Source organism: Phyllobates terribilis, unplaced genomic scaffold, assembly GCF_046119375.1.
Source record: "Phyllobates terribilis strain yellow unplaced genomic scaffold, ASM4611937v1 Scaffold_3__8_contigs__length_932513732, whole genome shotgun sequence".
In the NCBI taxonomy this organism is placed as follows: Eukaryota; Metazoa; Chordata; class Amphibia; order Anura; family Dendrobatidae; genus Phyllobates; species Phyllobates terribilis.
In genome coordinates, this window is record NW_027362763.1 from 432,705,986 (window position 1) to 432,721,325 (window position 15,340).

The 15,340-nt window shown below is 43.5% G+C and overlaps 1 protein-coding gene across 2 annotated transcripts in view; it reads right to left on the reverse strand.

The window, feature by feature from the left end:
* Window positions 1-10,389: 10,389 nt before the first annotated feature.
* The window catches only part of RRAGD (Ras related GTP binding D), an 87,607-nt gene continuing 82,656 nt past the window's right edge, over window positions 10,390-15,340 (reverse strand). Inside the window, exon 7 of one of the 2 annotated variants that reach the window (XM_073675700.1) lies at window positions 10,390-13,718. In XM_073675700.1, the coding sequence (XP_073531801.1) occupies window positions 13,567-13,718 (152 nt within the window). In that variant the 3' untranslated portion in view covers window positions 10,390-13,566. The remainder of the gene's footprint in view (window positions 13,719-15,340) is intronic. The other variant, XM_073675699.1, reaches the window with a different exon arrangement.

Below are 15,340 nucleotides of genomic sequence, written 5' to 3' on the forward strand. Positions count from 1 at the left end.
CGTAACGGTACCTGATCGGGAGAAGATCCTACACTGGGGTCACTCGTCTAAGCTAGCTGGCCACGCCGGTCAGAAAAAGACCCTCCAGCTTATCACCTGGCACTACTGGTGGCCTACCCTGCACAAGGACGTAATAGACTTTGTTTCTGCCTGTGTGTCCTGCGCCCGCAACAAGGTTCCGAGACACCTGCCAGCCGGTCGCCTCCTTCCTCTTCCAGTACCTGCTGCCCCCTGGCAGCATACAGCTATGGACTTCATAACAGATCTCCCTGTCTCTGCCGGTTGTACGGTCATTTGGGTGGTCGCTGACCGCTTTTCCAAAATGGCTCATTTCATTCCCCTGCCAGGCCTCCCATCTGTACCCGAGCTGGCTAAAGACTTTATCCGCCACATCTTCCGTCTCCATGGCCTGCCCCTCCACATCGTGTCGGATCGTGGGGTTCAGTTCACCTCACGCTTCTGGAGAGCCACATGTAAGCTGCTAGACGTCACCCTGGACTTCTCCGCATACCACCCACAGTCCAATGGTCAAGTGGAGCGGATCAATCAGATCCTGACCAGTTACCTCCGGCACTTCGTTAATGCCCACCATTCAGACTGGGTGGATCTCCTGCCATGGGCCGAATTCTCTTACAATAATCACGAGAGCGAATCTTCCTCCAAATCCCCGTTTTTTGTAGTCTTCGGTCAGCATCCTCGGATCCCATTTCCCGTCTCCACCTCGGTGGACAATCCGGCTGCGGAATCTCTCATTAGCGAATTCTCCTCCATTTGGGAGAGTACCCGATCCGCACTCCTTCAGTCGTCCGAGCGGATGAAAAAACACGCTGACAAAAAACGCCTGGATCCTCCACAATTCCGTCCTAGAGATAGAGTCTGGCTCTCGTCCAAGTATGTCCGGCTCAAGGTTCCTTCCTACAAGTTAGGGCCTCGGTTCATCGGCCCACTGGAGGTTATCAAACAGATCAACCCGGTGGCCTATAAATTGAAACTCCCGGCCAACTTGCGCATCCCTAATTCCTTCCATGTATCTCTCCTCAAACCCGTGGTACTTAACTCTTTTTCCAAGCCTACAGGTACGCCTCCTGCTCCGGTTTCCGCTGAAAACGAGTTTGAGGTAGAGAACATTCTGGCCACCAAAAAGGTAAGAGGAAAGACCTTTTTTCTAGTGGATTGGAAGGGGTTTGGTCCTGAGGAGAGAACTTGGGAGCCCCGGGAGAACATCCATGCCCCTCTCATCCTTGATAAATTTCTGTCTGGCCTAAAAAAGGGGGGGGCCTAAAGGGGAGGGTACTGTAGCGTCAGCGTCCCTGCCTCCTGCTAGGCAGGGACGCTGTTCCCCTCACCTCTCCGCTCCATGCCCGGCATCCTCCTCCCGCTCTGCTGGCAGCGCGCGCTGCTTCCCGGCCACTGTGCTTAGGGCGCGCGCGCGCGCGCTCCCCCTCTCTTAAAGGGGCCGCGCGCGCCGTCCTAAGGAGTCCCCGGCCAATGGCCGGAGGACCTCACCATATATAAGGCACCTCCTCCAAAATGGAGGTGCCCGAGCAATGTTGTTGCAAAGCCTTCACTCTGCTTCAGCCCTCAGGTCCCGTTACCAGTTACCTGCCAGTCACCTGCCAGATTCCTGCTTGTTACCTGCCAGTTTCCTGCTTGAAACCTGCCTGATATCCGCTTTCCTGCTTGCAAGCCTGCGGTCCGACGGTCTGCCTTCCGACACCTGTCAGTCTGTCTATGGACCAGCCTGCCCGCTCACCTGGGAGCGCTCACCTGCTACCTGTCTGCTAGCCTACCTGGAGGCTCTGCCGTCACTTGCCGTGACCACCAGCCTGTCCAGAGACTCTTACCCGCTCAGCTGGGAGCGCTCACCTGCTACCTGCCTGCTAGCCTACTTGGAGGCTCTGCCGTCACTTGCCGTGACCACCTGCCCGTCCAGAGACACTTGCCCGCTCACCTGGGAGCGTCCACCTGCTACCTGTCTGCTAGTCTACCCAGAGACTGTCCCTGTTACTTGCCGTGACTACCTGCCCTTCTACCCAGAGACTGTCCCTGTCACTTGCCGTGACTACCTGCCCTTCTACCCAGAGACTGTCCCTGTTACTTGCCGTGACTACCTGCCCTTCTACCCAGAGACTGTCCCTGTCACTTGCCGTGACTACCTGCCCGTCTTCCCTGGGAGCCACCCGCTTCCTTGCAAGGACCGCCCCCTTGTATAGTTGCTCAGAGGTTCTGCCTCCCAGACCCGTTACATTAAACACATGCTAAAAAGAAAGAAAGAAATGTTTATCAAATGGAAAGAGGGAGGCATATCTAAAGAAGATTATAATGCAGTCTGCAGAACCTGTAGAGCAAGTATCAGGTTAGCTAAAGCTGACAATGACTTAAGGCTTGCAAGAGATGTCAAAAGCAATAAAAAAGGATTTTGGGGGTATATCAAAAGTAAAAGAAAAGTCAAAGATGCTATAGGATTTTTACAGGATGAAAATGGTGAAATGGTAAGAAAGGATGTTGAGAAGGCCGAACTTTTTAATTCCTATTTTGCATCAGTTTTCTCTCAGAAAGAAAATGTAACATCAACTGATCTTCACTGTCCTATTAAAGGAATAGAAGAATCCAGGTTATCTGTAAACAGAAAGATTGTGAGAGAATATTTAGCTAACATAAATGAGTTCAAGTCTCCAGGTCCAGATGAATTACACCCCAGAGTACTGAAGGATGTCGTAGAAGAAATTTTAGAACCACTCTCCATAATCTTTGAAAATTCTTGGAGAACAGGAGAAGTCCCAGAAGACTGGAGAAGAGCAAATGTTGTTCCTATCTTCAAAAAGGGGAAGAAGGTGGACCCAGGGAACTATAGGCCAGTGAGTCTGACTTCTATACCAGGAAAGATCTTTGAACAAATTATTAAACAACATGTATGTAAGTACCTGGATAAGAATGAAGTGATTAACCAGAGTCAGCAAGGGTTTGTAACTAACAAGTCATGTCAGACTAACTTAATTTCCTTCTATGACAGAATCACTTACTGGGTGGATCAGGGAAATGCTGTAGATATAGTATATCTTGACTTCAGCAAAGCATTTGACAAAGTATCTCACACCATCCTTATTGAAAAAATGACCAAGTATGGAATGGACAAGGCAACTGTTAGGTGGATTGATAACAGGCTTAGTGATCGGACTCAAAGAGTGGTCGTAAATGGCTTCAAATCCAGTTGGATGAATGTCTCAAGTGGGGTACCACAGGGCTCTGTCCTGGTCCTGTATTGTTCAACATCTTTATCAATGATTTAGATGAAGGAATTGAGGGTAAACTGATTAAATTTGCTGATGACACAAAGCTAGGAGGGATAGCTAACACTAGAGAAGAGAGAGAGAGGCTTCAAAAAGACCTAAATAAACTGGAGCAGTGGGCAGCAACTAATAGAATGGTTTTTAACAGGGAAAAATGCAAAGTATTACATCTGGGCAATAAAAATGAAAAAAGCATATACAGAATGGGAGGAATAGAGCTAAGCAACAGTACATGTGAAAAAGACAGGTATACTAATAGATCATAGACTGAACATGAGTCAACAGTGTGATGCAGCAGCAAAAAAGGCAAATACAATTCTGGGATGTATTAACAGAAGCATACAGTCTAGATCACGTGAAGTCATTATCGCACTTTACTCCTCTTTGGTCAGACCTAATCTGGAATACTGTGTCCAGTTTTGGGCACCACATTTTAAAAAAGACATTGACAAACTGGAGCAAGTTCAGAGAAGAGCGACCAGAATGGTGACCGATCTGCAAACCATGTCCTATGAGGAACGGTTACAGGATTTGGGAATGTTTATCTAGCAAAAAAGAAGACTGAAAGGAGACTTAATAGCTGTCTACAAATATCTCAAGAGCTGTCACATTGTAGAAGGATCATCTTTATTCTCATTTGTACAAGGAAAGACCAGAAGCAATGGGATGAAACTGAATGGGAGGAGACACATTAGATATTAGAAAAAAACTTTTTGACAGTTAGGGTGATCAATGAGTGGAACAGGCTGCCTCGAGAGGTGGTGAGTTCTCCTTCAATGGACATCTTCAAACAGAGGCTGGACAGACATCTGTCTGAGATGATTTAGTGAATCCTGCTTTGAGCAGGGGGTTGGACCAGATGACCCAGGAGGTCCCTTCCAACTCTACCATTCTATGATTAATTTGCAATGCGGTGAATATACATATATACAGTAATAGCCTAAAGTGTTGGCACCCTTGAAATTGTTCCAGAAAATGAAGTATTTCTCCCAGAAAATTATTGCAATTACCCATGTTTTGTTATACACATGTTTATTTCCTTTGTGTGTATTGGAACAACACAAAAAAAAACTGATAAAAAGACAAATTGGACGTAATTTCACTCAAAACCTCAAAATGAGCCAGACAAAATTGTTGCCACCCTCAACTTATTATTTGGCTGCACATCCTTTGGAATAAATAGCTGCAATCAATAGCTTCCAGTAACCATCTACAAGCTTCTTATACTTCTCAACTGGAATTTTGGACCACTCTTCTTTTGCAAAATGCTCCAGGTCTCTCATATGTGAAGGGCACTTTCTCCCAACAGCTATTTTTAAGATCTCTCCACAGGTGTTCAATGGGACTTAGATCCAGACTCATTGCTGGCCACTTCAGAGCTCTCCAGCTCTTTGTTTCCATCCATTTCTGGGTGCTTCTTGAAGGATGTTTGGGAGATCGTTGTCCTGCTGGAAGACCCATGATCTAGGACACTAACCCAGCTTTCTGACATGGGGCACTACATTGCCACCCAAAATCCTTTGGTAATCTTCAGATTTCATGATGCTTTGCACACAGTCAGTGCACAGGCAGCAAAACAACTCCAAAACATCTTTGAACCTCCAACATATTTGACTGTAGGTACTTTGTTTTTTTCTTTGTAGGCCTCATTCCATTTTTGGTAAACAGCAGAATGATGTGCTTTACTAAAAAGCTCAATCTTGGTCTCCTCTGTCCTCAAGATGCTTTCACAGAAGGAGTTTGTACATTTTAGCAAACTACAGCAGTGGGGACCACTTGAGTATCCTGCCATAGCATTTCATTTCATTCAAATGTCGACAGATAGTACACACTGATGCATCTTGAGCCTGCAGGACAGATTGCATTTCTTTGGAACTTGATTGAGGCTGCTTTTCCACCATCCGGACTATCCTGCATTGCAACCTTTCATCAGATTTTCTCTGCCGTCCCCGTCCAGGGAGATTAGCTACAGTGCATGGGTTGTAATCTTCTTGATTATGTTGTGCGTGGACAAAGGAACTTCAAGATCCTTGGAGATAGACTTGTAACCTTGAGATTGTTGATATTTTTCAACAGTCTTGGTTATCAAGTCCTCAGACAGTTCTCTGCTTCTCTTTCTGTTCTCCATGCTTAATGTGGCACACACAGACACACAATGGAAAGATTGAGTCAACTTCTCCCATTTTTATCTGGTTTCAGTTTTTTTCATATTGCCCACGCGTGTTACTTGCCCTAGGTGAGTTTGAACAAGTATCACATGCTTGAAACAAAGTTGTTTACCCACAATTTGGAAAGGCGCCAACAATTTGTCCTACCCATTATAGAGGTTTTGTGTGAATTTTTGTCCAATTTGCCTTTTTTTTCTCTTGTTTTGTTGTGTTGTTCCAATACACACAAAGGAAAAAAACTTGTGGATAACAAAATATGTAATTGCAATAATTTTCTGGAAGAAATATTTCATTTTCTGGAACAATTTCCAACACTTATGGCCATTACTGCATTTCTATGAGGCTGTCATGCTCGGGTTAGGAAATCTATGGCCAGTCTGTGACTTAGCGGACCAGGATCCACGAACGTCTGCATGAGACCTAGTGCTTCATTCAGTTGGATGTATTTCACAGTGAAATATGCCCATCTGAACCTAGCCAAAGTCTGCATTCACACTTTGCAGTTACAGTTTCTTTTTTATTTTTACTGTGATTGTGACAAAAAGGCATCATTGTTCAACACGACAAAACAGTTCCTTTTCTGGCTCAATAGAGGAAAAAAACGCAACAGAGCTGAAACATGTGAATGCAGCCTTGGACTGCAGAGACACACCCTCAACTGGTAACACCCAATAGTTGATTTATAAAAACATGTGGAGCCCAATTCAGCAAGACTGGCATTGATCACATAGGTCTTGATGAGGGGACGTGCTGGAGTCAGACATTCCTGATTCACGAAGAGGTGCCATGCCAGAAATCTTACTCTATTCAGGTACTGTAGTGGGATCTCTGGCATAGGGAACGCCACAGCTTGTCATAAATTAGAAGAACTGTGGTATTTTGCCCTCATCCCGTCCCAGTCCCACTCATGTTGGCGGAGCTGAGAGAAACTGGTGTGAAAATGCCAAAAGTCTCAAAATTTTGTAGCATCTCGGAGTTGTGCCTATGTTTTGCATCTTTTCAAAGCTTTTACAACAGAATTCTGTCATGAAAGCTTTGATAAATCAGGCCCGTCTTTTTTAATATTTAGTTAAGGCTTTAGATAATTTTTTTGGCTGGTGCACTGTCTGATTGTGTTTTCGTTACCTTCTTTTCTTAAACACAATGAAAATGGAGTTGTGAAGAATGCATCCAAAACCACATCAAAATGTTAGAAACCGCATTTTTTAAACTTTTTTTTAATGTGGGTTTGACAGTGAGATTCATGTAAATACAGTTGAAATGATAGCGTTGAAGGGCCTGTCCACTAGTTGGACAACCCCTTTTCAATAACCATAGTTACCCCATGTAAAATTATAGCAGCTATATTCACCTCTGGTGCGGATGTCGTTCCAGTGATGTCAGCGCTTGCTCTCCCGGGGCTCGCATGACATAATAATTGTCATGTGCGCCCTACAGCCAATCAGCGGCCGCTTCCCTCTCACTTACTTTGGACTTAAGTGACATCCAGAAGAAGTCAGAGAGCAGCAGCAGCTCTCATTTCTTATTGGTGTTTGTTTCATCCAAAGGAAGTGAAAGGGAAGCATCTGCTGATTGGGTGCAGCTCTCATTTCCTATTGGTGTTTGTTTCATCCAAAGGAAGTGAAAGGGAAGCGTCTGCTGATTGGCGGTAACAATGTCACACAAGGGACGGGAGAATAGATGCCGACATCGCTGGAATGACTCTATCACTGGAGATGAGTATAGCTGCTATTATTTTTCATGGGGAACCTATGGTGTTTGAGAAGATGTTGTTTGTGTGGCGGACAACACCTTTAAATATTGTAAACCCCACATCATTTCACATCACTAGAGCCACATCACATGCTCACAGTGAGTAGCCGTTAAGGTATGTTCACACACCCTTTTTTTTCATGCGAGTTTGGATCTGATCCTCTCCGAAAACTGCCTGAACAAGTGCTAAAAAATAAATCAAAAGAATGAACATGACTATGTAAAAATAACTTGCTGATCATACAGTATGGTCAGACTCTTGAGTGTCTTTTAACCACTTTAGATTTCCAAAAACTCCAAGCATTCAAAAGAACCGAGCAGACCATTTTTCAAGGATATTCCACCCTGAAGACATTCCATACTTACAATACAATTCAATGGGAAGGCTCAAAAGACATCTGGGCGTCTTTTTGAGTGTTTTTTGTTTGGCTCAAAACTGTTAGCATTTTCTTCATTGTTCAATGGAGTTAAAAAATCATCTGGAAAACATCAGTACAAAAGTCGCTCTAAAAACACTACCAAAAACACTTCAGGTTTACAAAACGCCAGCGTAAAGTGTCTTTCACTTGAAAACCAAATGTTTTTGGCTGCCTGAAAAATAAACATCATGTGAACATAGTCTTAGGCCTGTGCTACACGGCCACATGTGCCACCCAACACTGAAATCGCAGCGAAACATTGCAACATTAAATGTAATGAACTCCTATGGTGTTGTGTTGTTATATACTGGGTCACTGAGTTGTATATGTTTCCAAATGCGTTGGATTTTGTGTCGCTGTTCACAAATTGTACATGACACACTTGCCCTAGACTTTAATGCCAGTCGCACGCGACATGCGACTTATCTGCAGTTTGGCTGTTTTATTTACAACAAAACCAAACCACTAAAATCGTCGCACAACAGCAAATCGCAGACATGTTACTCAGATGTTTTTGTCACATGACTTTTCAGATAATTGCTGTGGCGTGACACATGTCCCCGTTTAACCCCAGCCGTATTGTGCTTGTTGACCTCCACAGTATCAGGTTGTTTTAACCCTTTTCACTGTGGAAAGTTCCCTTTAGGCAGTTCTTTTGATCTATTGATTTTATCGGCTGTTTCTCCAGTTGGAAATTTTCCTCTGTGGATGTACGGCACTTAGCATCATCAGCAAAATAAAAAGACAAGTAGGGAACAACCAGAGTGATGATGCTGGAGTGGCAGGGGTTTAAATGGGTGAGTAGTGCTTTTTAAATTTCAAAGTATTCCTTGATGTTACAAAAAATATGTTTCCTGGAAAAACTCTTATGCCCACCTTTATTACTTTGGAGCTTTCTGTTTGAGAGGCGCATTGGGAGCAGTCTATTAGCCCCTCACACAAACGTTTTCCCTTCTCTCAATCTCTCTCACCACACGCTGCTCCGTTTGCCTCCCCATCATGTACTGCTCTCTGTGGTCCTCCCTTCTCATGCAGACTGTTCCCTATGCTGCAATCTCTTTCACAGACTGCTCCTCATTCTGATCCTTTCTCACACAGAATATTCCCCATACTGCAATCTCTCAGACTGCTCCCCATGGTCCTCCCTTCTCACATATACTGCCCCTATGTTGCAATCTCTTTCACAGATTGCTCCCTATAGTTCTCCCTTCTCACACAGACTGCCCTTATGTCACAGTCTCTCTCTCATACTCCCCCTCCATGGTCGTACCTTCTCACACAGATTGCCCCTTATACCACAATTTACCAGACTGCTCTCCATGCGCCGTTCACACAAAGTGCTCCTAAAGGCCACCTCACACAGACTTCTCCCCATGCCTCCATCTCTCTAACAGACTGCCCCTTTTGCCTCCCCATCACAGACTGTTCCCTATGCCTCCATGTCTCTCACAGACTGCTCCCTTCTCACACAGACTGCCCCTTATGCCATAGTCTCACAGACTACTCTCCATACTCCCCCTTATCACACAGACTGCCCCTTATGTCATAGTCTCACAGACTGCTCCCCATGGTCCCTCCTTCTCACACAGACTGCCTCCTTGTGTCATAGTCTCACCGAGTGCTCTCCATACTCCCCCTTCTCACACAGATTGCCCCTTATGTCATAGTCTCACACACTGCTCCCCATGGTCCCTCCTTCTCACACAGACTGCCCCTTATGCCATAGTCTCACAGACTGCTCCCCTTTGTCCCCCCTTTTCACACAAACTGCCCCTTATGTCATAGTCTCACAGGCTGCTCTCCATTCTCCCCCTTCTCACACAGACTGCCCCTTATGTCATAGTCTCAGACTGATCTCCATACTCCCCCTTCTCACACAGACTGTCCCTTATGCTATAGTCTCACAGACTGTTCCCCATGGTCCCTCCTTCTCACACAGACTGCCCCTTATGTCATAGTCTCACAGACTGCTCCACATGGTCCCCCCTTCTCACACATACTGCCCCTTATGCCATAGTCTCACAGACTGCTCCCCATGGTCCCCCCTTCTTACACAGACTGCCTCCTTATGCCATAGTCTCAGACTGATCTCCATTCTCCCCCTTCTCACACAGACTGACCCTTATGTCATAGTCTCACAGACTGCTCCACATGGTCCCCCCTTCTCACACATACTGCCCCTTATTCCATAGTCTCACATACTGATCTCCATACTCCCCCCTTCTCACACAGACTGACCCTTATGTCATAGTCTCACAGACTGCTCCACATGGTCCCCCCTTCTCACACATACTGCCCCTTATTCCATAGTCTCACATACTGATCTCCATACTCCCCCCTTCTCACACAGACTGACCCTTATGTCATAGTCTCACAGACTGCTCCACATGGTCCCCCCTTCTCACACATACTGCCCCTTATTCCATAGTCTCACATACTGATCTCCATACTCCCCCCTTCTCACACAGACTGACCCTTATGTCATAGTCTCAGAGACCTCAATACTCCCCCTTCTCACACAGTCTATCTTACAGACTTCTCCTAATGGTTCCTCTTCTCAATTAGACTGATTTTTATCTCTTTCAGACTTTCCCCTTTTCTCTCCCCTTACACACTTGTTTCCATGTTTTAATCTTCTGAAAACACATTTAATTGTGCTAAACTAAAACATTTTTTACTGCTGTGTGCTTTTTATAAAAAAAAATATTAACTGCACTGATAATATGAATTAGAAAGCATTTTGAATTAATGACTTAATTTATTGGTGATTATTTACATGACACCAACATATCCTGCAGCACTGTACACAGAATGAATTCACTTACAATGCTTACATCAGTCTCTGTTCCTAGGGACAAATGTATTCACTTTGCTTACACACTAGGGCAATATGACAAGAAACTAGTGTAGAAGGACATAAACTTTGGAAATGAAGGCAAATCAGAACCCTTTGGATCAGTGCTGTATAGCAATCAATGAGCCCTCCCCCCAGCCCCTTACAAAAAATATGCTACATAAAGTGGCTGCATGATAGGTTATCATCTTATACAAACATTGGATAATTAGAGCAGAGAAAAAACATGGTTTTGTTATACACTTTTCTAATTATTTTCCAGTTTTATAATCTTTAACTACAGAATGAACAATCAAGAAATTGACATCCTTGTTTCTTGCACTGTAATCATTACCCCTGAGTGCAGTGGTCTGTTACAGGTTAACCAAGTCCTCTAGAGACACTTCCTTATATGTGGTGTAACTGACCCCTACACACACACACACACGTAAATGGAATTGCACTAAGGCTACTTTCACACGGTCATAATAGGGGCGTACCTTACCATATGCATTATGCTGCTGGTCTCCACAGACACACACACACACACACACGTAGCAGATGGAATGTAATTGCACTAAGGCCACTTTCACATGCTCATAATAGGGGCGTACCTTACCATATACATTATGCTGCTGGTCTCCGCATTGCCACCATAACATGGTCACCAACATATACCCATATTTTGAAAGTGTGAAAGCTGCCTAAAGGCCCCATTATCAGTATTTGGTCAGTATCTTTTCTCAGGAGTGGGATCCAAAACCAGGAGTGGGTGATAAATGCAGAATTGGTGACTTGTTTCTATTATACCTTTTCTCTGATTGCTCCTCACCGGGTTTTGGCTCCCACACCTGAGAAGAAATACTGACCAAATACTGATAGTGGGGCTGTGGCCTTATACTTGTCCTGTGATTGCTGCACTCCTGGTTTTGGCTTATAAATACTGACCAAATACTGAATGTGTGAACCTGGTCTTAAAGTGAGTCTGTCCCCCTCAAAACAGAATTTAAACTAATCATATAGTCTTTCAGATGACTTGGCCCCTATAAAAATCACACCTGTATTGTATGAATGTCTCCTTACATTGTGAAATAGGCTAATTTTGATTCTCTTATGCTAATTAAGGTGCTTGGAGCACTCTCAGCGTGGCTGCGCAGCTATAGTGCACTATTCCACCCCTTAAATTTGCATACCCCACCTTCCTCTCTGGTGGTTGCAAACAGCCAGCACTGTGTCAAAAGAAAGCTTGCGTCTGCCGCACATGTGACTGACAGGGGTGGCTTGTCTAGAGTCAGCACAGTCTCATAAGAAAACTGGTGCCTGCGTTCACTCACTGTTGGAGTTCCTAGATTGAAACAGGCATTCATAGCTCTCTCGTCTCTGCTGGAGCCGCTCCACTACTGTAGTGTGCGGCTGCAGAAGAGAAGGTAGATCTGTGTGTGTGCACTCTGATCTAAGAACTCCAATAGTGAGTGAGCACAGGCACGAGCTTTCTCTTGAAACAGCGTTGTCTCTTGGCAAGCTACACCTCTCAATTAGCAGGGCAGGAGGTGGGGTATTCAATTTCAGGAGATGGAATGGTGCAGTGAAGCTACTCAGCCATGTCAAGGGTACACTAGGCAACCTAATTAGCATATGGGAATAAATAGCCTTTTTTGCACAACGGCAGGACATATTTATGCAATATAGGTATGATTTTTATTGGGACAAGATATACTCTCTACATGACTATGTGTTTAGTTTCAATTGTGCTTTGGGGGTGACAGACTCCTTTTAAAGCATACCTATCATTTCAGGTGACTGCTCAGAATAGGCTGTTCTGTGTGAGTACAAGAGAAATTTCATTATCTTGGTAACTGTATAACTTCTAACCTGAATTTTCACCAGTTTTTCTCTCTGCATGCAGTATTTCTAATTTTCAGTTGTCTCTAAACTAGTGGATGGAGACATTATACAGTAGCACTGAGCAGTGTAGCTGTGAATTCAGCATTAGGATGAGATAAAACACTTACTAGAAAGTGGCTGCTTGGGTCTGTGTGTGTGCCTGTGCCTCTCTTCTTCACTCAGCTTCTCACTCTGCTCATCCTCAAATCACCTCTCTTTAGACTTTTATAAGCAGCTGGAATATGATACTCTTGTGCTGCCAGTCAGTGTTTTAACCAATATGTATTGTAGCTGTGTTTTGGAGTAAATGATTTGTTCAGGAAGCAGTTGAGGAAAGAAGTCGCTAATAAGTGGAGGAAGAAGCAGATTTCTCTGATAAGTTTCTTATATTTGCTTGTACTACTTACTTCTACAAAGTTTGTAGAAACGACAGTGACCCATTTACCTTTGACATGTCAAAATACAATCACGGTCAAGCTGTAAGTTTATTCATTTCGGCATACTGCTAGTATGAAAGCACAGCATAGACAGCTCTGTATTGTAGGCACTACATATACTCATTCTGGTAGCGTGTGTATTGCACATACTGTAAATTTATACATGTAAAAGGGCCTTCTAGAGTGAAATTCCCTAGGGCACTACTATGCTTTGAACATTGAACACTACAGTCTCTGTTTAAGATATAAATGAAGTAGACTAAAATATCACAATATCAATCTTGTCCCCTAAATGAAGGCATATTTAGATATGTAGCTGACATTCAGACATTTAAATTAGCTGTATAAAAGTGCATTATAACTTCTAATGTGCAAAAATAATGTTTTTATTATAAAAATCTGAAAACCTAAAAAAATATTTATTCTACTATCCTATTGTGTTTTATAGTCGCATCATGTACATTGTGCAAATGTTTAGCAGTATGCTACATCAAAGAAACAAATTACATTGATCTGTTAAACCAATGATAGACATTAGTGGATGCACCATGAATATGTTGTGTTTAATGTTTCCCTTATTTTACATGAGAGCATAGTGCAATCTCCTTGGTGTGACGATCAGGCGATATATTATTAATACTATATATGACTATGATTGTCTATAAGGTAAAGTCCCTTATGAAGAATCCTCAGGATTAGAATTATCCTTAACTTAGACAAACATAGGTCTGTACAAGAAAAAAGCTGAAACTGTCAGATTTAGCAGCTTTCTCGAACTCTTCTCTATTTCAGAACTCTTGGTGTACCATTGGGGGCAGCTCTTCTGCTCTTTCGAATTTGACTCAGGTGTTTGCGAGATCTGAGTACTTTTACCCTTACCTCAAACACTTCCTGAATAGCTTTACGAAAGCAATGGAAATTGTAATCTATCAAACCTGTAAATGAAGGAAAAACAGAATTTTTTTTAAAGCTATTGCAACTTATATGATAAAAAGGAACCTGTCATCAGATTCATGTTGCCCGAACCACAGCATGAATCAAAGCCCAATTACAGCCCTGTATGTTTTACTCTGAAATGCTGCAGCGTTTTTTGAGAAAAAATACTTGAAAAGCCGGCTAGGAACTATGTGCCTCAGGTGACCAGTCTGATGTGGTCCCTCGCTGTCTTCTCTCTGCCCCGATACCTTAGACTGACAGGTCTCTCCCTATGTGCACACGTAGTGAAAGACCTCTCCTAACCTGCCTTTCAAAGTATGTTCACTCTGAAACGCAGCAGAATTTCAGAGTAAAACATACATGACTGTAATCATGACACCAGTGTCCGAATCTTGGGCAGCACGAATCTGATGACTGGTTCCCTTAGAGTACACTTTTATACATTGGAGACATTTAATATAATGAGAATAATAAGTGACTATAGTTCTACCACATCTGCAATATTTCCATTAATTCTTTTTAGTGTGTTTTTTATGTTATTGAAAGGGGTTGTCCATTTATTTTTATTAAATCTCTCAAACTACTGTAAAATATTAAAATAAATAATACCTTACTGAGCCCTTGACACTCCCATTGCAATACTGCCCAGGTCCCCAATTGTGTGACCACTGCACTTAATCAATGGCCTCAGTAGTGACCTATGCACTGGGGCCAGATGTCCATATAAAGTCATCAAATTAAAATTATTATGACAGGGCTTGTGGGTAACAAGCAAAAAGCTTCCTCCTTTATACCAAATAAGTGTTTCAAATACTATCCACTGTAGCTTTTAATAGGTTAAAACAGCTGGCATCAATGTTTCCTTAGGCTGCGTGCCCACTATGTGTTTTTCAAGCGTTTTTGCCACAGAATTTCCGCAGCGAAAACACTTAAAAAACGATTGGTAATACGTGCCCCATGGTCACCAATGATAATCCGCATGTGCTGTGCACATGCTGCGTAAATTTCCGCTGCGGATTATCATTGCGGAAAAATCGGCAGCATGTTGCATTATATGTTGAAACGCGGCGTAATTACCGCCATTGACTTGCATTGAATCGCATAATATCCGCATGACTACATGTGCACATGCGGCTATTAAGGGATTCAATGTGCGGATTGTACCCGGGTCTGGAGAAGGGGAGACTCTCCTCCAGACCCGGGTACCATAGTACCTGTTAAAAAAAAAGAATTTAAAATAAAAAATAAACATTATACTCACCTTCTGATGGCCTGCGGTCTTCTCTCCGGTGCGTCCTGGCTCCCCGGTGGCTGGCAATCGTGTAAAAGGAACTTCCATGACATCATTTAGTCACGCTGACGTCGGCAGTCGCGTGACCTGTCACATGACTAAATAACGTCATGGAAGATCCTTTTACACCACTGCGAGCCGCTCAAGACACTGGACGCACCAGAGAAGGAGACCGGGGGCCATCAGAAGGTGAGTATAATGTTTTTTTTTTATTTTTTACTATTTTTATTCTTTTTTTAACTATTAACTTGCTCACAATATATAAATCCATGCCGGTTGCATGGATTTATATATTGTGACCAAGTTGTCAAGCACGTTTCCAAGTGATGC